Source organism: Elephas maximus, chromosome 24 (assembly GCF_024166365.1).
Source record: "Elephas maximus indicus isolate mEleMax1 chromosome 24, mEleMax1 primary haplotype, whole genome shotgun sequence".
NCBI classification, from domain to species: domain Eukaryota; kingdom Metazoa; phylum Chordata; class Mammalia; order Proboscidea; family Elephantidae; genus Elephas; species Elephas maximus.
Window position 1 is genome coordinate 16,041,763 of NC_064842.1, and position 24,423 is coordinate 16,066,185.

Genomic DNA, 24,423 nt, shown 5'->3' on the forward strand with positions numbered 1-24,423 from the left:
TTCCAGCATCACAGCAACACACAAGCCCCCACAGTACGACAAACTGAGACACGTGGGGGGTTCTTCTGGCAGTTTACTGTATATTCAATATTATTCACCAATATTACAGTTCAAATGCATCGATTCTTCCGTCTTCCTTTTCCATCATCCAGCTTTATGATAAAAGACATTCGAGGTCATTTAGTTTAATGGAAGGGAGCCCTGGTGGCACAATGGTTAAGCACCTGGCTGCTAACCACAAGGTTGGTGGTTCAAACACAGCCAGTAGCTTTGCGGGAGAAAGGCCTGGCAATCTGTTTCCAGAGATTACAGCCTAGGAAACCCTGTAGGGCAGTTCCACTCTGTCATATAGGACCACTACAAGTTGGGATTGACTTGACAGCATGCAAGAGTCTAGTGAAAAGTGTCCCACGGATACTCAGGTATTCCCTGGAGGACTTAGTCCAAAGGGTAACACAGGGCTTGCTCTGGGTTTCAGTCCGGGGACTGCCTAAAAGCACAGTGCTGTGGTTCCTCCCAAGGTGAAGTTCCAGACGAACCACTCCACAGCAGCATTACAGAAGTGCTCTGAGACACTGAAGGAGATGCTCTCCACTCCCAAGAGGGTGACACCAGAAGGATGGGAGTGGGGGTGGAGAGGACTGCCAATGCCAGAATTCATTGGTTAGTACATCGGACTAACGTGTAGGGTTTCTGCTTAGAACTTTTTAAAAAGGTAATGCATGAGCCACTATGTAGAACTGCTTGGTCTGAAACGTGAACCAAGTTCTGCCTTGGGCAGCCACAGCTGTCTGATGGCATTTCTGGCAGAGGCAGGAGGCAGGGAGAGGGCTGCTTGCACGGGAGAGGCAGGGGGCAGCAGTCCTTCTCCCACGGAGTGGAGCGCTCGCTTGGAACTTGTGTGCAACGGTTTTGCTTTGGGTTAAGGTTTCAGCTAGTTAAGAAAAGCAAAATGTGAACATGGAAACATAAAATGGGAGGTCCCCCCTTTGAGAAGGAAAACAGGGACTCAGAAATGCAAATTCCCTTTAAGAAATCAGTTTTGCTTACAGGGAAGCATTAGGCAATCATTCCAATCTAAAAAAACTTCCTTTAATTAGGTACTGGAATCTAATACTTTGACTATGGTCTGTATGGCCCTCAAAGTCTGTTAGTTGAGTGAGGTCACAAACATGGCTACTGTAGCACAAAGCCACAGCTTGTAACCTGTGAGTGTTGTCATGGTCACCTACAATGTGGCCGAACTCACAGAAAACAGTGGTTTTCTTCTTTCCTGTCTTGAATTATGTGTCTTTTGTTTCAGTCAACACAAAAATCAGTATAACTTTCGGTTTGAGACAGTAGCTCACTGTGCTTGTTTCCTCTGCTCTGCTGGATAGTTTCTGGAACTCAACCCATAGCTTTCAAACTCTTCCAGGACAGGATTCTCTGCAGCTTCAGCTGCTACTGGTGGTGTTGATTCTGCCTTATCCTGCCTGTGACTCCGACTTCTGGCCCACATCCCTCATTTCCCTTCTGTAAATGACCAGAAGCAAGCACAAGACACAGCCCGAAGCTTTCAGGGAACTTAAATGGAAGCATTTAAGCATCACTCAAATATAGTGTAGTTGTATGAGGGAAGGAGTCCCCGGGTGGTGCAAATGGGTAAGCACTTGGCTGCTAACTGAAAGACTGGCGTTCACCCGGATGCACTTGGGAAGAAAAGCCTGGTGATCTATTTCTGAGAAATCAGCCAAAGAAAACCCTATGGAGCACAGTTCTGCTCTGGGTCACGAGTCGGAATCAACTCGAGGGCAGCTGGTGGTGGTATGACACAACCCGGCATCTGTAAAATAGCCCTCCAGAGAAGAGAACAACGTGCTGGTAAGTGTTCGATTGCCACAGTATATCTGATAAGCTGAAGAAAAATAAGACTGAGTGACTTATCTTTGGTGGTTGGTTTTTCTGCCACTCGGATGGGGCGCTGCCACTGGCCAGTGCCTGATTTGTGGCCTGGCACATTCTGGGGTTATACAGGTTTCGGTAAATAATCCCCCTGTGGTCCTTGTGGACCGCACACTGTGAAGACCAACCGTATCACAGCCAGAATAAGACTAAACACATGATACACAACCGCAGGAGCCATATCCATTTTAATTGAGAACTATTAGCCGGAATGGACTCGACGGCACTGGGTGGTTTATTAGCCCTAGGGTTTGTCAGCAATAGAGGTTTAATGTGGAAGACAGAACTGCTCACAGACCTGAAAAATTCCAAACGCAACTTTTTATTTACCATGTGTATTTCAAGAGCTTCCATGCTCAAGTGTTTTTAGAAGAGGAAAGCTCTTTTTGTTTCAAGTATGAGAAACTATTTATGTCCCTCCTTTTGATCTCCCACGTGCACCACCAAAAAAAAAAAAAAAAAAGCCGAGGAGTCAATAAATGCAAAATAAAAAGAAAAATCTAATTAGTATGAAATTAGTTTATTTTTACCTCAAAATAAATGCTTAACATTTTTCCAAAATCAAAACTAAAGGTAAAGGGTGGAAACATGTATTAGTAAAAGGGTGCAAGCATGTATTTTCCTTTCCCGGGGAAACCATAGGGCAGACATTCTAACGTGGACTTTCCACAGAACTAGTCTAGGCAAACAATATTAAAGAAAAAAAAAAAAACAACTCTTCCCAACTTTTCCTCTATTGTCAGTTGTACCACACAAGTGATATACCTAGAGGGAAAAAGCACACCCCCCCACCCCCACCGGAAAAAAAAAAAAATCAAACAGAAAACGAGGGGCTTGAAAAGTTGGGAAGACCTTTGAACAGGTTACTGTACGTTCATATAAAATTAGCTGAGGTGTCTGGTCGGTGGGCTGACACGTAAGCACGAGGCGAATCCATACCAGTCACTGGTGTGTGACATGGCCATATCTTGTAATTCACCAGAGGGACGTCTTAAAATTGAATTTCAGTTTTAGCAGATACTTCAGATTTACCTGAGCAATATCGTAGATGATGTACCTGGAGGGGAAGCATGTCAAGGGGGCAAACAGTTTCACGATGGAGCCCGCACATGCCATCCGCTAAGTGCCCCTCAGCCCAAACTTTCCCAGCTGTTGGCCTTCCGGGTTTCTACCAGGCAGAAAACAGAGGATGGATAATCCTTTGGAAATCAGGGGAATGAGGCAGATAACACCCTGTGAGCCAGTCTTACACAAGTGGATAGTCAGATCCCTCATCCAGTATAGGGAGAGACCATTTAGGGGAAGTACTCACCGGGAGACACTATAGGATAGTTTCTAATCATAGTCTATCCCAGGTAACTGGACTGCCCAGAAGCGAGTCTACAGTCACAGCACACTCATAAAAGGATACTCATTATACAGTAGACTAGTGTCATTAACACCAGATGAAATGCCGGTCCCAAGAGGAACTTCCACACCATCCAGAGTAATACTAGCTGAAGGGTCAGGGGTCGTTTTGCCCAAACCTGCCAAACGAAAGATGGGAGTGATAAGAACTGTGAGAACGGATGGTGAAAATGTTCCAGAAAGATGAGACCAATTTTATCTATGTGTTTGTTCATTTTAAAGACACACAAATCCCATACTTTATCCTTCTTCCAGAAAACTGTAGGTTGCCAGGCCATTAGCCTTAACCGATTTTAATGAGAAAATAGTAGCAGCCCACTAAGGGGTCACATCTCATAGTTCTGAACAGAATTCCAAGGCAGTCACTTAACACGGGCATTCGGAAGCCCTAAATCACTATGTGCTATGAACTCTGGCAACCTAGAATGCCCCAGGTGCCACTACGTCATGAGAAGCCCTCACCGCCAGCAGCAGGCAAGAGTTGATTAAAGTCCAAAGCCAATGTACCTGGTACAGTGCTCAAGCCAAGGTTCCCCTATGGGATCTGCCATACTAGCTGCAGCCACAGAGTGAAACTGTTTTTTAATGAACTTCAAGCTGCTCAACCTCAAGGCAGCCCTTGGGGAGAACAAGGGGCCCCTCCTTGAGCAGTCCACAGGGTGCCCTAGGCTATAGTAGCAGCTGGTCAAACACGTTACCTTTGACACTGTGCTTGCCCTTGGGTAACTTGCTGATATGTGACGCATGCTTCAGTTCATACCTATTCAAGAGAAGACAGTCTCAGAAGCCCCTCTTCAATTAACACTGTGGATTAGCAGGACACGGTCATGAGAGAAGATGGGATCAATACCCCAGGGAACCCCATCCAGATTCACTGCTCTGAGCTCCCACTCTACTCCAGAGATTGCAGGGCAGAGCTGTTTGAACAGTTTGTGCCCAATGATGGGAGCCCTGGTAGTGCTGTGGTCAGGCTGCTAACTGAAAGGTCAGTGGTTTGCACCCACTAGCTGCTCTGCAGGAGAAAAGATGTGATAGTCTGTTTCTATGAAAATTTACAGCCTTGGAAACCCTATGGGGCACTTCTACTGTTCTACAGGGTCACCATGAGTTGGAATAGACTTTACAGCAGTGGGAGCAGATGCCCATGATAACTGCCCTGGGGCCCTTTTCAAGGAAAGGTCCTGTGTGGAGCTGTGGTAGACGGCTCTGGAGGTATGTCTGCCCATAAAAATCCTTAGACTTCTGGTCTATCACATGACTCTGCCGTTTTTGATTATAGTTGGTGGGAGCAGATTGGACACCTGATCCAAGCTGGGTCAAAAGGATTTTCTCTGCGGGATGATTCCAGTTCATGCAAGGCTGGTCTCTGGCAGAAAATGTAAACACCTAGGGGACTATGGGGTAACCACCCCTTGTGCAAGACAAGTTCTCTGCTTGCTAGTTTTCAGATCCTCGGGCCTGGCTGTCTTCCTGCCCTTGGGTTTTATGTGGCATTCTCGTATCTCCCTTGTTCACTTAACTCGAACTGGTTCTGCTGCTTACAAGCAGGGTCCTACCTGGCAGGTTCAGTACCTATGGTGGGAATTTCTATGGTTCTCTCTCAGCCAAGGGGGGTTCTCCTTCCTACAGCCCACTCCACTCGTCCCCATCAAATGCCACCAGCCCCAAAGCCAAGGTTACTCACATATTTCCAAGAGCAACTTCTCCCAAGAGGATCAATCCTATTGGGTCTCCCTGAGATGTGTGGCAGTAGTTGGCACTCTTGGAGACCATGTCGGCGAAATAGATTCCTTTACCAAACATGTAGCCTGTCTGCAGGGTTGGAAAAAGGACAGCTGAAAACCTTCTAATGGGAAGTGTGTAGCAGCAGTTATTTACTGAGTGTCTACTGTGAACTGGGCACAAAGCTAAGGGCTGCAATGTGTCACTTCCAATTCTCACAATGCCAGTGGTGTGGTGGGTGTTGAGGCGTGAGCTCAGGAGCCAGACTGCTCAAATCCCAGCTCTGCCAGGCACTTAGTAGGCTCATGAAGTTACCGAACCTCTCTGGTCCCAACTTTACTCTTCTCTAAACTAGAAGGACGACCAAATGGATATAAGAAGAGACTCTGAAATGTGCTCTTGAACACACAACAGCTAAAATGAATGGAAAAAACGACGACGTTAAAGGGCTGAACAGAAGATTTCGAAGGACAACTTGAGAAGACAAACTGAAGTATTATAATGAAATGTGCAAAGACCTGGAGATAGAAAACCAAAAGGGAAGAACACACTTGGCAATTCTCAAGCTGAAAGAACTGAAGAAAAATGTAAGCCTCGAATTGCAATATTGAAGGAGTCTATATGCAAAGTACTAGAAACAGGAAGCATCAAAAGAAGGTGGATGAAATACATCGCTGTGCCAAAAAGAATTCGTTGACGTTCGATCATTTCAGAAGGCAGCGTAAGACTGAGAAACAATGGCACTGAAGAAAAAAGTCCGAGGTGCACTGAAGGCACTGGTGAAAAACAAAGCTCCAGGAACTGACGGAATTCCAATTGAGATGTTTCAACAAATGGACGCAATGCTAGAGACACTCACTCGTCTACGCCAAGGAAACTGGGAGACAGCTACCTGGCCGACTGAGTAGATCCGTATTTATGCCCATTCCAAATAAAGGTGATGCAACAGAATGCGGAGACTACAGAACAATATCATTAATATCACACTCAAGTAAAAATTTGCTGAAGATCATTCAAAACTGCTCGCCGCAGTACAATGACAGGGAATGCCAGAAATTCAAGCCAGATTCAGTAGAGGACGTGGAAAAAGGAATATCATTCCTGATGTCAGATGGATCTTGGCTGAAAGCAGAGAATACCATAAAGATGTTTACCTGTGATTTCTTGACTATGCAAAGGCATCCGACTGTGTGGATCATAATTATGGATGACATTGTGAAGAATGGGAATTCCAGAACACTTAACTGTGCTCATGAGCAACCTGTACATAGACTAAGAGGCAGCTGTTTGAACAGAACGAGGGGATACCGCACAGTTTAAAATCAGGAAGTGTGTCAGGGCTGTATCTTTTCACCATACTTATTCAATCTGTATGCTGAGCAAATAATCTGAAAAGCTGGATTATATGAAGAAGAACTCAGAATCAGGACTGGAGGAAGACTCATTAATCACCTGTGATATGGAGATGACACAACTTTGCTTGCTGAAAGTGAAGGGGACTTGAAGCACTAACTGATAAAGATCCAAGACCACAGCCTTCAGTATGGATTATACCTCAACATAAAACCAAACTCCTCACAATCGGACCAATAAGCAACATCATGATAAATGGAGAAACTACTGAAGTTGTCAAGGATTTCGTTTTACGTGGATCCACAATCAACACCCATGGAAGCAGCAGTCAAGAAATCAAAAGATGTATTGCATTGGGCAAATCTGCTACAAAAGACCTCTTTAACAAGTAAAGACATCACTTGGAGGACTCTGGTGTGCCTGACCCAAGCCATGGTGTTTCCAACCGCCTCATACACATGCGAAAGCCGGACAGTGAATAAGGAAGACTGAGAATTGATGCATCTGAATTTTGGTGTTGGCAAAGACTACGGAATATACCATGGACTGCCAGAAGAAGGAACAAATCTGTCTTCAAAGTACAGCCAGAATGCTCCTTAGAGGCAAGGATGGGGAGACAAGGTCTCACATACTTTGGACATGTTATCAGGTGTGAGCAGTCCATGGAAAAAGACATCATGCTTGGTAGAGGGTCAGAGAAAGACAGAAGACCCATAAGAAGATGGACTGACAGTGGCTGCAACAACGGGCTCAAAACACTGCAATGATTGTGAAGATGGTGCGCGATCAGGCAGTGTTTCATTCTGTTGTACACAGGGTTGCTATGAGTCAGAGCCGACTTGATGGCACCTAACGACAACAAACTGGGGAAATAACCACGTGGGAATGCTGTGAAGATTAAATGAGTTAGTAAATATTACCTACACTAGTGCCTGGCACATGTAATACTCAGTGAGTCTTGGCTATTATTTTCAAACCCCTCTCATAAGTGAAAGTGGGATAAAGATGTGAGCAGCCTGCTTCTGTAAACATTTACAGCCTTGCAAACCCTATGGGTCAGTTCTACTCTATCCTATAGGGTCCCTATGAGTCGGAAAATTGACTCGATGGCAGTGATTTTGGGTTTTATTAATAAAACACAAGGCTCAGAGGGGCGAGGTGGTTTCCTGAGTCCCACATCACTGCTCGGCACTAGTGGGAGTCAATACGCCCCTCTGCTCCTCACTTTTTACAACCGTACTACAGGAGGCTTGAAAGACCATCCCTAAATTCCTGCCCAGCTGTTCACTTCTGTAATCCACCAGGGGATCTAACAAACCCTTGTGCCTGGGTAACATTCATGATTGCATTTTACTGATAAGGAGACTGAGGCTCGTGGAGGCCATGAGCTGGGAAGTGGTAGAGCAAGGTCTGAATTCAGCCTGGCTTGGGGCCAAAGCTGTTCTTTCCCCGTCACCACATCCCACCAGCACTTCATGGCAGGGTCAGGTTGGACTCTTCTTTTGTTTCAGGAATTATGTTTGATGTATGCGCAGCTGTGCCATCCTCAGAGGGAGGGCCAGGAGAGTGAAGGGAAGGTGCTCACTCCAGGGCCTGGGACAGGCTGTCTGGCAAGTCGCCCTTCCAGCCGCAGCTAAGCCAACACCGACTCTTAAAAACAAGGCCCATCCGTATTCACTGGCACGGGTACATCTCACTTAAGTATCTATCAATCCCTTCACGGGGAAAATGGCAGAGACAGGTACTGCACACCCCCTCACCTCCCAGGGCAGGCACATACCACAGGCGCTTCCGGGGGCGCAATCCGGAGACCCTGGGACAGGATTCCAGCAAAGTTGGTGGTCCTGGAGCCGTGCCACAGCAGCTGCCGGTTGTGAAGCTGCCTGAAGGGCTTGTAACGCTGGTTCTCCCCTTCACGCTCTATCTTAAAGATCTGGGAGGGGGACGGGGAGACAGGGTAGAAAAGAAGTCTTTTGTTAAACTGGTTAACTGAAAGATCTGACCAAACACAGGAGAACTCACTGGTTGTCCTTGGAGCTAAAAAATATAAGGTGTTTTCAATCAGGCTGGGATGGAGTGATACGACTTCTCAAAGTCCCATCGGAAGAGACTAGCTGTTAACATTAACATTTTGTGCAGCAGACACCCGAGCGACTTTATTTCGGACCTTTGATAATGAGATTTTCTAAGAATGCTAGATTTGGGAATGGAAATGTCCCTTGAGACAGAATAAAAAGCCACCCCAGAAGAATAAGACCGCTAATTTTTCTGCTCAACAGACAAATGAGTCACTTCGGTTACTGAGAGCAGAGGAAACTGTTCCTTTCCACCCAGGCCCAGGTTAGGGGTATGCGCGGGGAAGCCGGCAGGACACCAAAGGTGTGGGGGAGAAGGGGTACTCACATCAACGACTTCCAAGTCATAGGCATTGTGTGTGGTGGCGTGAGTGTTCTTAACGTACTTCCTGATGATCTCGGCTTCTTCAGAATCTCTGTCAACCACCTAGAAGAAAGCCATCTTGGGATTACTCCAAAGGAGACCCAAGGAGGGCCACCTGGGGTCCAGGCAGGCAGAACCAACCACGGGCTCAGCTAGTAACAGGTCAACACAGGACCCGCCGGGGGAAGCCCAGGAGCGACCAACTGCCAGGCAGACCCACGGCCAGCCGTTTCACTTCTTCATCTCTGTGGGCTGCTCGAGACCTCAAAGTTCCTTTTTGTCTTGGAAGAAAGGCCTGATGATCTGCTTCCAAAATAGCAGTCACTGAAAACCCTATGGGATACATACGGTTCTACTGACACAAAAGGGGTCTTCACGAGTCTGACTCTACTCAATGGCAACTGATCTCGAGATTAAGGGGAATAAAAGAACTCTCTCTAAGGTCCCTTGAAGATCAGTCTCTACACCAAGCCGAGGCTCTGGCTTGAGACCTGCCTTGCAAACAGGTGCACTGTTTACTGATGAAATACCTTGAAGTTCTCAAAAAACCATCAGCAACCACATCCGGGAACTTGTTAAAAGGGGAAAATCTTGGGCCACAGCAATTTGTAAGTGACAAGCCCTCCAGGTGAGACTGATGCACATTTAAGTTTGGGACCCAAAGCTCGTGATGGGCAGTTAAAATGCTTCAAGAAAGGGCTGTCCTGTTACCTTAATCTCAGTTTTGAGCTTCTCATAGTTGACATCGATGGGGTCCTTGCTGCTGTCCTCAGAGCCACCCCTGAGCAGACTGTAGGCCACCTCGATGTCTAGCAGGTTGTCCAGCATTTCCACCTTGGCCTAGAGGAGCAACGCACAGATGCTGGCTTAAGTACCAAGGTGAGGAAGAAAGACTCACCCGGGTTTGGACCAGAAAACCCACATGCAGATACTGCCCATCATGAATGGAATCCAATACAGATGCTGAGAGAGGGACCTCCCAGATGGTCAGGGACAGCTTGTCATCTGTCTTTCATAGAGAATGCTCACATGGATTTCCTGAAATGCTAATGAGGACTTGCTCCAGGGGGAAGGTGAGAGGTGGAGGCTAGATGGTAAGTTAAGGACGGTCTTCCCTCTCACACACCCTGACGACAGGTGGTCACTTATACCAAAGACGTTACCAACCACTCCCGAGCCAGGAGCTATCATCTGCTGCCTTATGAGGCAAGGGGCAGAAGGATGCTGTCAAAAGGAAGACACTCTACCTCTCCTGTGGCTTTCCCCCTACACTGATTTTGCTGAGGAAGGACAGGGACCCCAACACATGGAGGGGCAGGAGCAAGGGCCTAATGCCTAAGCCCCACACCACTGCCCTGCACATCTGTGGCTCCGTGCCGAGCCCACCCAGTGTACCTGCACGCTGTCTGCATTGTTCAGGAGTGGAGGCTTCTTCATCCCAAAGTCATGGGGGATCAGGGTGTAGAAGCGATTTGAGAGGTCCAGGATCTGGGAGTCGCTGCTGCCCTGGGACAACGCCTGCAGGGTGGGGACAGGGAACAGAAAGAACAGGACTGCGTGGCAGTTCCGAGCCCCCAGCACTCGACCAAGCTTCCTCCTCTGGAAAGTGAATGCTACAGGTGAATCCAGAGCCAGCAGTGTGTTCAGGAGCCAGGAACCAAGGACAAGTACCAGACCACACCTGAGCAAAGGGCAGGACCTCCATCCTCAAGCAGTGCAGTTCAACACACAATGGGCTCCCCCCACATTTCATCTGTACAGAGAGCCACATAGTTATTAAACAGACAAACCACTGTGCAAAAAGTCAACTGTAGAATCCGGCTGGTGGGCTCATGAGTATTTTCTGTACCATTCTTTCAACTCTCTGTATATTTGGAAATTTTTCATAATAAAATGGGGAAAAACCCCACTGCTATAAAATTCAGCTGGGCCCTCTTCATCCACTGACTGTCATCTCCAGGGTAAGGGAGTCATGTTTTATTGCTCCCAGGGGTCCAGGTAGCAGGCCGAGCTCTCTCACCGCCACAGGACCAGTAAGTGCTCTACATGCAGAAGGTGCTCGATAAACGCACACAGAGCTGGACCGCAGGAGTACATCCCAGGTGCCTACAGGGACCTGGCGACCTGCAGGCCGGAAGCTAAGTCTGCCTCTCACCATGACACAGACGTCACCAAGTTGTTTAATGTCTATTTATTGCAGTTTGCTCTGTGAAATGGGTAAGGATGCTTCCAGCCCTCCCCCTGTGGATTCTGAACAGGAAAGAGCTTGAGCCGACAGAAGCCTTTCCAGCTCTCAGCAGCGGGTGGCAAGGAAAGCGGTCACTGCTGAGGACCAGCAGGCACTTAACCTCCTGGGTCCCTTTCTTCTGTCAACAGCCAACACGTACTCTACCCCGAGACACAAGCAAAAGTCTGCAGCCCCTCCAGGATGGGACTGCTAGGCTTGAAGGCAGTGGGACAGGCAGGGGGGGCGGGAACTTGGCAAAGGCTTACTAAATGCTGAATGACCAATGGATGAAAGTAAGAAAATATTTAGCCTTCTACTGGACTGAAAGATAAACTTAGCCTAACCCGTAAGGACACACACACAATAAAATCAGAACATTTTTATGAGGTTGCTGCTGGGTGCTGTTGAGTTGATTCCAACTCATAGTGACCCCATGTGACAGAACAGAACTGCCCCATAGGGTTTCCTAGGCTGTGATCTTTACCAAAGCAGACTGCCAGGCCTTTCTCTCGAGGAGCCACTGGGTGGGTTCCAACTGCCAACCTTTTGGTTAACAGCTGAGCACTTAACCATTGTGCCACCAGGGCTCGTTTTTATGAGGTAGGAGAACCAAACTCTTCCACAAGTTTTGTAGGGTGTTTATTAAATATCTGATGATACAAGTGGCAGGCACTTGTCGTGTTCGCTGGACTGAAAATTCTAAATTCTCATGCAATTTAGTGCTTCTTGTTGCTGGTCCCCAGAGAAGAAGTCTGCCTGGGGATGCTGGCCCAGAAGGGCCAGTGGGCAGCTGCCCGCGTTCTCTGTAACGAGAGGATGCCAGCCCCCTGCTTACCTGCTGGACCTCACTGAGGATGGAGTATGCTGCCTGGATCTGCCGTTTGCTCAGCTTCCCCAAGGGCATCTTCTGAAGGTCAATCTGGAGAGACAGGGGGGTTTACTCTTTAAAGATGGCATCACTGGGCATCACACAGAGTGATGAAGGGAGCAGTGGATTGCTACCGGTCAGGCCTCTGGGAGTAAGAAGTCTACCCAGTCCTCCTGGGAGGGCCCAGTGACGCGACTCCACAGTTAGCAGCCCGGCCCCACTTGCAGGGAGAGCATGTGTGAAGAGGATCCTTGCTCTCTTCGGTTAGAGCTGGGATTAGCCATTTCCCTCCCCTAAGCTGAGTCTGAAATTACCCAGCATTTCTGTAAGAAGATACAGCTTAATTCCCATCCCACTGCAAAGTGAGGAAGAGGGTAGGGCAATCATAGCTCCCGATCTTAGGCAACTCCCAGAGGGCTTTCTCTGGGGCCCCAGAGCCAAGGCAGTAAGTCCACGCTCCCGGGTTCCAGGTCAGACAACAGGGGTGAAAATCTTTTTGAAAGGACATACACCTGAGCATATATATTTACATTCAAATCGATAGTAACTCTTTCAAATCAGTCACCCAAGAGGGCACACATCTGTTCTGACAATACTTCCACTGCTGAAAATAGCTTGGGAACTACCAGCAAGAGAAGCTGCATGCTGCAGTGGACCAAGCATGAAATGTGCAGCCAGCAGCCTGGCCACCAGCGAACTAATGGCTTATCTGCCCTCAGTCTTGATTTCCCATTTACAAAATGGGGCCTCCTTCCTCCAAAGGTTGCCCAGACTTGTGCTCCTTTTGTGAGTGGCCCTGTTTGTGCTGCTCGCTTAGCCCCCTGGGCCATTTGTGTGCTCAAACATCTGTCTGTCAGCGGGCCCCACGCTCTGCATGTTGAGACATTTGTCCCCATGGCTGTTCCCAATAGACCCCTCTGAGCTCCCCAGGCCACAGCCACCCCTCACATCCACCTCTGCATCTCAACACTTTCCTGCAGTGCCTGGAACCCAGATGGAGCCGCACAAGCATTCTAGAAAACAGAACTGTTGTGTGGATAAAATTAAATAGAAGATGTGAAAGGTGTTCAGAAGGCACCAACCAAGGACCAGCAATTACTGCTTCTAATAAAACAAGTCCTGGTGCCCACGCCTCTTGACCCTCCGTGACAGCAATGCTCCATCCCGGGGGCGGATCTCGTTTCCTGACAGAGTTAAATACCTGGGCTAAGTCTGGGGAAGAAGGTGGATAATCTATTTTGGACCAAAAACGAGGCACAATAAAACAGCAGAGACTTCAGTGCAGATGATAAATTGGCTCGTAAAGTAATTCTAAAGAAGGAACTCCAAAGCATGTTTTCACCCAGGGAAACGTGAGCGCAGTGTAAGCAGACACCCTGAAGGGAGCCATACTGCCTGAGTTGTAGAATTCTGGTGTTTGTTTTAAAAAAGGAAAGACCTAATGTCCCTAAACTGCACCCTTCAAGCTGTACGCACCGGCCACAAGGATGCGAGAAGGGCTAAGTCACCACAAACCATCGACTCCTGTAAGCTCCCAGCTCAGGCAGGCTGACAGTGACTACAGCGCCACCTTGACAGCAGCTTACTTGGTTTGGGAGAAAGTGAGATGCAGAAGAGACACGCCAGGGCCAGGGACCCTGAACCACAGTTGCAACACAAGCCTGCCCCCTCCATGGGTCACAAGCACCTCCCCATGTCCCCTCTGGGCCCAGGATTCCCCTGCTTCAAAGGGAGCGCCAGGCTCCCCTTGCTGGGGATAAAGCACCCTGGGTCACCACGTCGACTTCTCCGTATGGCTACCGCAATCCCACTGGGAACCACAGGATGGACGCCTGCATGCCTACACACACTCTCCCGCCTGCCCCGTCCCAGCAGCAGGAACCCTGGCCCTTCCATTCCTGCTAGTTTCCTGGCTGAGTGAAAACAACACAAAACGTCATTCTTCAGGAAGAGAATACGGTCTGAGAGTAGCTGAGGACGTTTACGAATAGCAGATAAACTGGGGTGCTGAAGCGCAGGATATTTCACTTAAAACACTCATGAAACCCGAGACCCTTTTCTCCCTTCCCTTGGCCACATTGCTCTCTCTCACTCTTGGTGAGCCCATCCACAAGCTGTTCAAACTCGTCAGACCTCCCCAGACTGGAGGTCCAGTCAGAAGTCTGGCTATGTATTATTTGAACAAGCCCTGGCCATTTTCAAGCCTGTCAGATGATGTCCAGGCTGTAACAACTCTGTTCTCCGACAATAAGGTGAACCCCAGACAGGGACTCTAGCCCTGATGTCTCTGGGAATTGAGGAGGGAGAGGCTGAGTAGCCTCCAGGAAGCCCACGGGAAGCCACAGGACAAAGAGCAAGCCCGTGGAGAAGGGACAGAGCAGGTAAGGCTGGGCAGCGCCTCTCGCCCTCCTTGCTGGGTTTGTAGGAACCCAGGACAAATGAGCTCACCAACCCACCCCAACTGCTTGCTTTTCCCGAGTAGCCTGAAGCTTCTCGGCTTGGTGGCTGGGGCAGGGGGAGAGCCCGTTTACAGAGGCATACAAAGCTGGTCACAAGTGGAGGCTATGCACCCCTCTGAGATGCTGCCAGAAAGCAGACAGCTGCTGCCACCATTTCTATCTGAGGGCCCCCAGGGTTGGTGCTCAGAGCAGGGCCCTTCTGCCCTCTTCTCCCAGTGGAAGTACAGAGATGGGGTGGAGATGAACAGGGAACCCGTAGCCTTGGTCCACCGTTCCTGCCACTCTGCCTTGGGCAGGAGCATGACTAATCCAACAACCTTCACCCACCCTCTGCGCCACCTTTTTGTAAAAACAGCTGGTATGGTTTTACACGATGAGACAAGTGGCAGAAGCCCTCTGCACCTGTTGCTACTGGCTGCAGTCGTCTCTTATTTTAAGTGGGCTGAGTCTGGGACTCCCCCTGACAAGCCTAGTTGGGCCATGGAAGAACCATGTCTACACGTCCTATGCACGGTGACAAGGAGGATGCAAGGGGGGCTGGGGGCCCAGGGCACCTCTCTGCAACATACCACCTGTTTTACAGCAAATCAAAGGACCCCCTGCAAAAGACCAAGCACTACAGGACTGCTGTAGATTGAATTGTATCCCCTAAGACATGCTGTCCCTGTGGATGTGAACTTGTTTGGAAATAGCATCTTTGAAGATGTTAATAGTTAACATGAGGTCATACCGGAGTAGGGTTGGTCCTAATCCTCTATTACTGGCGTTCTTATAAAAGAGAAGGGACAGGAGAGAGGAAGGAGGCCACATGAAGATGTATCCACAAGCCAAGGAACACCGGGGAACACCAGAGGCTTAGAGAGACAAGAAAGGATCCTTCCCAGAAACTTCAGAGGCAACAGAGCCAGGCCCACACAATGATTTAGGTTTCTAGCCTCCAGAATTGTGAGCCAATACATTTCTGATCTTGTATACCACCTGGTGTATGGTATTTTGTTACAGCAGCCCTAGTTAAAAAGGCCCCACACTCATGATTTATCTAAGGCTGAAGAACATGGAAGAGACGCTGACATCCAACGTTTTCTGCTTCTGAGAGAAACAAGGAGAGCTGCAGAGCTGTCTCCCCACTGGCCCAGCACTTGAATCATCGTCCGCCCGCAGCAAACACTCACAGACAAAACAACCAAGTGCGCTAACCTCGTACTCCACCATGGCCTTCTTCATACTTTCCACATCGAAGATCATCTTAATGAGTTCCTGAACTGGCTTGGGAAGCTTGGACTTGGTGCCAGGGTTTACTGTCAGCTTCTTCACTGCCTCTTCATCCTTTAGGGAAAAGGGAAGTCAGTAAGAGAGACCCAGTCCTAACAATCCTGGCAAAGTGGTGGTGGCCGATGGGGTGTGGGCTGCAGATAAAGGATATGAGATAGAAGGTTGTGTGCTAACCAAACAGGTCTGGGTGATGGTTCCAAGAAGGACATTCATGAGGGTGTGTGTTGATAAGACACTTCCACGCACCCTGTGTCCTCTGGGCTGTTCCAGTTTCCCAGTCCTGTGGCCACTGCAGCACCCAGCTCTGCTTGGTTCTGGCCTGCAGGCCGTCCTGCTCCTCTCAGGGCCTCACCTGGGGAGGTATCCCCTCACTTAGACTGTTGATGCCCTGCCTGGGGACCTGTGTGGTCCCCACTGCACAACCTGGAAAGGCTGGGGAGCTGTGAGGGTGGGCCTTGGACCCACGGCACACGGGACTGATGGAAGAGATTCTTCCCCGCTTCCTGTGCACTTCCTCACCCAAAAGCGGGGTTATACAGCCTTCTTGTAGAGTCCCAAAGGAGGAAGCAATCAGTCCTGTTTACTGCCAACCAGCTTGACGGTGGCACTGAAGTGCATGTTAGCATTATTAACTCTCCCTCCCCCTCACTACCACTCCCAGGGCTGCACTCCCTAATAAACTAATAGCACTTGAACCCCTGCTGCTGGGCGAATCCAGGCTAAGCCTGCACCAGACTATACTGACACTGACTTAACTATCTCACTCTTAGAGGGCAGGGACTGCTCTGTCCCTCACTGTGTCCCTACAGCTAATGCAGTGTCCGGTATTACTTTAGGTGAAGGTAACTGGCATTGGGCTTTGACACTGGATTTTGCCTGGTTTGACCAAGCTGCAGAGTGCTAACCTGGGCTTGTTAGTGCCATGGCTGTGTTGTTACCATCACTACTCTTCTGTTGAAATGCTGGGTTTTAAACGTACTCTTTCACCTCTGGGTATAACTTGATTGGAGAGCGAACTATTTAATGTATTAAAAAACCTTGTCTAAATGCATATACACTGTGACCCAGTAAATCCACTTCTACTAGAAATAATCACAGAAGTACACAGATGTAGTTGACTCTTGTTATTTGCCATAGTTCTGTTCTATAAGTACTGAATTAGCCAATACTGAACCCCTGCTCTAGAAGAAATACAGGCTTAGGTTCCTGTGAGCCTCTGGTCACAATGTTTTCATCAAGCGATCAATATGTAACCTTGTTCTATGTGTATTTCTGTTTAAACACACCTTACTTAAAATATATTGTTGATTGATTAGCATTAAATTCACAGCCAGCCAATACTCTAATTCATGCCTGAATTACACTTTACCTAACACATGTTTTCTTTGTAAGGCTGCGGAGCTCTAGACAGTATTTCAGCACCACATTGGGGTCATCTTAAACAGCGACATCACTAACCAAAAGCACAAAAATGGGAAAAATCTGGCACTAGACAGACTGCAGATAACTCATTTTCAGTATGAGAGCCGAAACAAGAAGACACAGTATGTCTCTTTATTTGACCTCAATCAGGTGACTCAGATTTTTTGCTGCGATGTGCATGTCTACAAAAAGCGCGGCATCAGTTTTCGAGTTACGAACATATTTTGGTGAGTAGGCAAATTTGCAAATACAGGATCCATGAGTAATGAGGGCTGGCTATATTGTATATCAGCCTCCTCACAGCAAATACCTAGAAAAAATCTAAATGTCTAAAGGGGGTGCGGTGGGCAGGAGTGGTTTTGATAAATTATAAATTAATGGCCTACCTACAGGATGGAATTCTATGCAGTCTTAAAAAATGACCCTCTAGACTGGCATACTTTAATACAGCCGCCACTTGTCACATGTAGCTGCGAGGTATGGAAATGTGGCCAGTCTGAAATGGGATGTGCTACGTCACACACACACCAGATTTCAAAGACTTAGTATAAAAAAAAGAACATAAAATTGCTCAATAATTTTGCTGGTATCCATTACATGTTGAAGTGATAACGTTTTTGAATATGCTGGGTTAAATGAACTGCTAAAATTAATTCTAGATGCTTTTTTTGGTGTTTTAAACGTGGTTACTAAGAAAACTAAAATTACATGTGTATCTCTATTCAACACTGCTGCTCTAGGAGACAGAGAGAAACACTCCTGGTACATGAGGGCAGAAGGTGGGTGGATAAAGCCCAGTAAGCGAGGCAGGGCTCCAATTCTATGGTGGGAAAAACACATGTGAAATGAAAGAAGATTAAAAAAGACATGCCATGATTTTAACTTCTTAATCCTAAGTGATTTTTATTTTGTTTTTGTCTGTGTTTCTCAAAAATTTCTAAAACAAATAGGTATTTCTGAAATCAGAGAAAACAAAAAGGTTAACCCAGCATGGGGCACGGCCCAGTCAGACCAAATCTGTGCAACTCTAAGGTTGAAGGCCTCAACTTCAATATCATACAAGCAAAAGTTAAATTCTATTTTGAATGGCGAGTGCTCTTGATGGTCTCTATAAATGAAAGAATTCCCTCTTTCAGACAAGCTCAAGGATTCTGAATTAAAAGTTCTGTACCCACTTAAAAATCTCTCTTCTTCTGAAAAATGTGTGTATTTTCTTTCCTGATTATAAAATAGATTCTCTACATAAAAACAAGGCAAGCATTCTGCCAAAACGAAGGGCCACAAAAAATACTGACCAAGAGACAACTGCAGGCTGCCTGGTAGCAAATACAGGGAGATGCTCAAACTACAACTATAGCTATTTTGCCACCTTTCCTAATTTGGGACTTAAAAACTGTGAACTCAGCACAGCCTGTCAAGTGACCATAATTCTATCTTGATACACCAGGTCACAATGATCTATGATGAACACAGTTCAGGTAACAAGCCTCACCTGGAATCCACAAATAACCTGCTATGTTTAGGTGCTGGCTTCACAGACAACTGCAAACCATCAGCACTGTGCCCATCTAGGCTGTCTCATACGTCATGGTGGGAACTTCATTCCTGGTTTGTCAAGTGTTTTATCATTAAATGTTGTTGAATCTTTGTTAAATGTTTTTCCTGCATCTATCAAGATGATCATGTACTTTTATCCTTTATTCTATTCTTAGGGTGTATTATGTATTCATAGGGTGTTTTACAAGGATTGAGCCCTGGTGGCACAGTGGTTTTAGTGCCTGGCTGCTAACCAAAAGGTCAACAGTTCAAAACCACCAGCTGCTCTGCTACAGAAAGATGCTTCTATAAAGATTTACAGCCTTGGAAACCCTATGGGGCAGTTCTACTCTGTCCTGTGGGGTTGCTATGACTCAGAATCGACAGCAACAGGTTAACAGGTTCCCTCTACTAGACTGAGATGGTGTAAAAGCGTTAGGTGATTACCTGGCCGTAGTCAATCTCCAGAGGGTAGAATTTTTTGGGATACTTCGTGAAGTTCTTGGAATTCCAGGCATTCCCGGTTTTTTCTTCATATAATTTCATGAAGTGCTCAATGGCATCCTCCTTGGACGGCATCTGCTCCAGTTTGTTACTCCCGATCACTGTGCCCACGCGGCCCCAGGACCTGAATATCCAGTACCTGTGGCAGTAGGGGGAGGGGAAGGGGAAAGGAGCTCTGTTCGTCAGCTGGGGACATTTCAGTAGGAATTTCCCTTCCCCGCCATTCCACCTGGAATTAGGTGAGGAAGAAGTTCAAACGAGCAAAAACGATGGCAATGGATGACAGTTCTGACCCAGAAGAGGAAAGGAACCTGTATCACAAAAAAGGACCTTAATTCGTGTTTTATTAACTCGAGGATTACATAATAAGTTTAAAGTAACTAAAGAACATCTTTTTGAATCACACTAGCAAAGAACGCCAAATAGGTTAAGCTCTGATCCGGCAGCCAAGTTTGAGGGGAGAATTCTGAGGCCTGTAGGCCTTGACGCAAACAAAACCCATTCCTCTCTCCGAAGAAATACACCAAGAATCACTTGGAAGTCATATGTTGAATGAGATGTACCCTAAATATAACGATGACCTCAGAGGCCAAGATGCCCTGAAGTTGGGGCCGCTTGGGGTGACGAGGCAGCAGGGGCGCTGACAAGGCTGGACTAGCCACCTAGAGATCTCAGCTCTCATCTTCAATTTCCATGTCAAACCCTAGGTGCTGTGGTGCTTAGCTTTGGGTGAGTTAATTTTTCTCATGAAATAACAAAAACTTCATTTTTATATAACATTAAATATAGATACAGCATAAACCCAAATATAAGATTTATACGTATTTTTTTAATATAAAACCCGGAATCTCAAAGATAACTTGGGACTTTTTGGTTGTCTGGGCTATTGCCCTGTTGAAACCCATTGCCATGAAGTTGATTCGGACTCACAGGAACCCCACAGGACAGAGCAGAGCTGCCGCATACGGTTTCTAAGGCTGTCATCTCTACGGAAGCAGACTGCCACACCTTTCTCCTGAGGAGTGACTGGTGGGTTCGAACTGCTGGCCTTTCAGTTAGCAGCCAAGTGCTTAACCGCTATGTCACCAGGGCTCCTTACACAGGGATATATAAATTCATATATAAATTCATTCTCTGCTGGGATTTTTCTGTGGAAATCTTCTACACTGACCCATCCTGAAAATTATTTCTGACCCTAACAGCCCATACTACCCTTTCACTCTAAAAGTCAATAAATCTTAAAAAACAAAAACAAAAAACCCCGTTGCTGTTGCGTCAATTCCAATTTATGGCGACCCTATAGGACAGAGCAGAACCGCTCCATATAGTTTCCAAGGAGTGCCTGGTGGATTCGAACTGCCGACCTTTTGGTTAGCAGCTGTAGCTCTTAACCACTATGCCACCAGGGTTTCTGGGTTACCAGAAAGCACATACATCCAGGAACTGCGTTGAAATCTCATAACGCAGCACCTTCTGTGTACCGTTCCATTCTGCAGAGCCTTGTTCTGAGCGGGCTGTGCTGAGGGGCAAGCCACTCACCAGAGGAAGACTGCTCAGCCTAGAAAGGTGCGGATGCCCAGGGCCAGGCCAACCCTCACCCTCTCCGAGCCCTGAAACCTGCCTACCTGCACCATGTTAAGAAACAACAAAAAAGCAACTCAAACACGCTCAGTAACCAGAGAGCTGGAAGTATCGTTAGAGAGTCAGCTCAGTGCCTGCCTCACGTGACTTGCTTCCGAAGTTTTAGAGTACACGCAACGGCGTCAGAAAAAAAAAAAATAGCTTCTTTAAGTTGCTAAAAGATTGCTGTTGTTAGTTGCTTTTGAGTCTATTTCGACTCATGGCCACCTCATACATGCAGCAGAGTAGAACTGGTCCGCACGGTTTTCAAGGTGGTGACCTTCTGGCAGCAGACCGCAAGGCCTCTCTTCTGAGGTTGTCTCTGAGCGGGCTTGAACCAGCAACCATTTGCCTAGTAGTCAAGCACTTAACCGTCTATGCCACCTGAAGATTTTGAGTATACACATACACCTGACGTGTGCACACATGCACACACACACACACACACAGGTTCATTCCCCAGTTACATGTTTAATTAGCTTCAGTTTCACACGGCTGACAGCCAGCACTAAACGCTGCACGAAACGCCCATACCTTTTACGGGACACGTTCTCCCCTTCCCGGAACACACCTGCTTTCTTTATCGTCCTCCAGAAGTTGTAGCTTGTAATAGGAGTTGGTTCCTTTGACGATGTCCACCAGGCCCAGGGTGGCACTGAAGACCTTCCCGCTTTTCTCCAGGACATGTGCAGAATGTTCCAGACCTGTCATAGAGGCAAAGCTGTTTTCTCTATGCAGGGACAGTACTCTTGGCGAGGTGGGGTCTATAGGCCTTGGGGCTCACATCTACCCGGGTAACAGCACAATTGTGTTCTCAGGACTGGGGAGGCTGCAAGGGGAGGCACGAGGGTGAAGGGACTACCCCCCTTGGGTGCGCTGTGGGGAGGAGCCTGGTGCACCGAGGCTGTTTGGGCACACACTCCTAACCAGTGTGTGGCAGTGGCCTGCTCTGCTCTCTTACCAGACTCAGGATCCACAGCTGCTCCTCCTTTGAGAGTCAACTTCATTCTCTTTTCAGATTTGTTGACACCTGCAACAGGGACAAAGCAATGTAAACGTTAAGCTAAAATAAGCTAATAAATAAGGGGTGGGGGAAGGAAGTGAGCCCTTTCCGCTTTCACTGCCCATCAGCAGGGCACCTGTGTGCTGCCTCCCACTGCCCAAAAGCACCTGCGTTCTGCACCCCGTGGAAATGGAACACAGAAAACTGGTCTGGGCAGCATCCCACAGGGGTGTGCAGAGGCTCCAAGGAACAACCTGAGGCAGTGTTGGGCCCAAGTACCCTCACCTTCCTCCTTGACGGGGCCCTTGCTCTTCTTGGGGACCGCAGCCCCAGACTTTGCTTTTGGGGCCACTACTTCGGCAGGCTCCACCTTCACCGCAGCCCCCCAGGATGACAAGACGTGCACTGACAGCAGCTCCTGAAGGCTCTTGGTGGAGCCTGAGACATCCTGGAGGAAGTCCTCAGACACAACTCGAACGTTGGCTTCTTTTACTTCCTCCATCTTCTTCGTCATCTTCTCCACCTCCTCTGTTCATGTTGCGGGGCGGGGACCGAGGGGGAGAGGAAGGACCAGAGTTAAGTTTAAAACTAAACTGAAATCTCAAATTACTACAGCGTTATAGTTACTGAGTACTTCCAAACCCTCGGGGACTCCCTGAGTGGTGCAAACAGTTAATGAGCCAGGCCAGTAACTGAAAGTTTGGAAGTTCGAGTCTACCCAGAGGCACCTCAGAAGAAAGGCCTGGCAATCTACTTGTGAAAAAATCAGCCACTGAAAACTCTATGGAGCACATCTCTACTCTGACTCACGTGGGGTTGCCAAAAGTTAGAGTCAACGTGACAGCAACTGGTACTGATGTTTTTCTAAGCCCTTATCACTCATAGCTCTCCTTTCCTGCCCAGTCTAATGCTCGTGTGGCTTTTTTCATTCTAACGATTGTCCCCTCCGTGGAAGGTATGATGAGTTGGGGCAGCCTTTTCCAGTTCTGGAAAATGAAGTGTTAGGAGGCACTGCCAAGAAAAAGCAAAGTGAAGTCACAGATACAGACAGGTCTTGGAGATTTTGGTCATCGGCATAATGAAGCTGCAAAGAAAACTGATTTTCTTTGTTTAACTCTGCATTTTCCAAACATACTTGAGCTCTGGGCATTTGTTTTGGCCGCGAACCTACTAGCATCTTGTGGAGCAGTGCCAGATGAGAACAGCAACTTACACTCTTTTGCTGTGGACACATGACGTGTGGATGCATACTACAATGCAGAGCAGCAATGCAACGTACAAACATTGATTTCCCTTCATAAAAAACCTGAAAAACGATGATAATGGTAAGAAATACATGCTGAGTGCTGTCTATGTATGAGGGCTGCAATACGGGTTCTCCTCATTTACTCCCCGCCACAATCCTGTCTCCCAAGCATCTGTCAGTCTGTCGTACTCTGGGGGCTTGCATGTTGCTATAAGGCTGGATGCTATGCCACCGGTATTCAAATACCGGCAGGGTCACCCATGGTGGAGGAAGAATTTATACCTTTGAATTGTGGTGCTGGTGTAGAATATTGAACATGTCACGAACTGCCAAAAGAATGAACTAATCTGTCTTGGAAGAAGTACAACCAAAATGTTCCTTAGAAGCAAGGATGGCGAGACTTTGTCTCATACACTTTGAGCATGTTATCAAGAGGGATCAGTCTCTGGAGAACGACATCATGCTTGGTAAAGTAGAGGGTCAGTGAAAAAGAGGAAAGCCTCAATGACATGGACTGACACAGTGGCTGTAAAACAAAGGACTTAAGCATAACGACCATGAGGATGGCACAGGACTGGGCAGTGTTTTGTTCCGTTCCATTGTACAGAGGGTCATTAGAAGTCGGAACGAACTCGACAGCATCTTACAACAACACAATCCCAGGGGACAGACAGCACCAGCCCTGTCTTACAAAGAAGCTGACACTCACTCTTGGTGCTGATGCACACGGAAGCCTTGTTGGCTGTTCCTGTCAGCTTGCCCCCAAGCTTCTCGATCATGGCCTTCACTTCCTCCTTGTTCCGGGACAGCTTCCCCAGAGTGAGGATCTTCATGTTGGACAATGGTTTATCTGGGATGGAAGACAGAACAACTAGGCAGGGCTAACACTGGAGCTGCTGCCAGGGGGAGAGGGGGAAGCAGGAATCCAGGCCAAGGCACTGGGGCTGCCTGTGCCAGGTGCAGGTACAGGGTCCCCAGATGGCCTCGGCACCCTGCTCATCAGCTTCTTAAGGAAACCCTATGTAAAGTAGGGCTCCCAATCCTTTTTATTATTCTCCTTCCAGCCCACGTCTAAAGACAATTTTCACACGTTACTTATTACTTACTGTTGCTGTTGTTTGGTGCCATTGAGTCGGTTCTGATTCATAGCGACCCTATAGGATGGAGTAGAACTGCCCCATAGGGTGTCCAAGGAGCAGCTGGTGGAAGTGAACTGCCAACCTTTGGTTAGCAGCTGAGCTCTTAACCACTGTGCCACCAGGGCTCCAATTACTTATTAGTCCCATTAAAAAAGAACTGCACGTGTCCATGACAACAGGATCACACTGAGCTGATATAACTGACCCCAAGCAGGATAGTCCTGGGACAGGCGTGGGTCTTTTGTCTGCTGCGGAGGGCAAT

At 47.7% G+C, this 24,423-nt stretch overlaps 1 protein-coding gene across 1 annotated transcript in view; it reads right to left on the minus strand.

Annotated features, from left to right (window-relative positions):
* Positions 1 to 2,452: 2,452 nt before the first annotated feature.
* The window catches only part of PARP1 (poly(ADP-ribose) polymerase 1), a 43,962-nt gene continuing 21,991 nt past the window's right edge, over positions 2,453 to 24,423 (minus strand). The window contains exons 9-23 of the mRNA XM_049868214.1: positions 23,732 to 23,872; positions 22,062 to 22,304; positions 21,735 to 21,803; positions 21,345 to 21,477; positions 19,097 to 19,292; positions 15,617 to 15,745; positions 11,928 to 12,011; positions 10,261 to 10,383; positions 9,577 to 9,705; positions 8,830 to 8,928; positions 8,207 to 8,359; positions 5,036 to 5,163; positions 4,050 to 4,111; positions 3,356 to 3,470; positions 2,453 to 3,001 (exon numbers count right to left, since the gene is read on the minus strand). Coding sequence (XP_049724171.1) covers positions 2,920 to 3,001; positions 3,356 to 3,470; positions 4,050 to 4,111; positions 5,036 to 5,163; positions 8,207 to 8,359; positions 8,830 to 8,928; positions 9,577 to 9,705; positions 10,261 to 10,383; positions 11,928 to 12,011; positions 15,617 to 15,745; positions 19,097 to 19,292; positions 21,345 to 21,477; positions 21,735 to 21,803; positions 22,062 to 22,304; positions 23,732 to 23,872 — 1,886 coding nt within the window. The 3' untranslated portion in view covers positions 2,453 to 2,919. The remainder of the gene's footprint in view (positions 3,002 to 3,355; positions 3,471 to 4,049; positions 4,112 to 5,035; positions 5,164 to 8,206; positions 8,360 to 8,829; positions 8,929 to 9,576; positions 9,706 to 10,260; positions 10,384 to 11,927; positions 12,012 to 15,616; positions 15,746 to 19,096; positions 19,293 to 21,344; positions 21,478 to 21,734; positions 21,804 to 22,061; positions 22,305 to 23,731; positions 23,873 to 24,423) is intronic.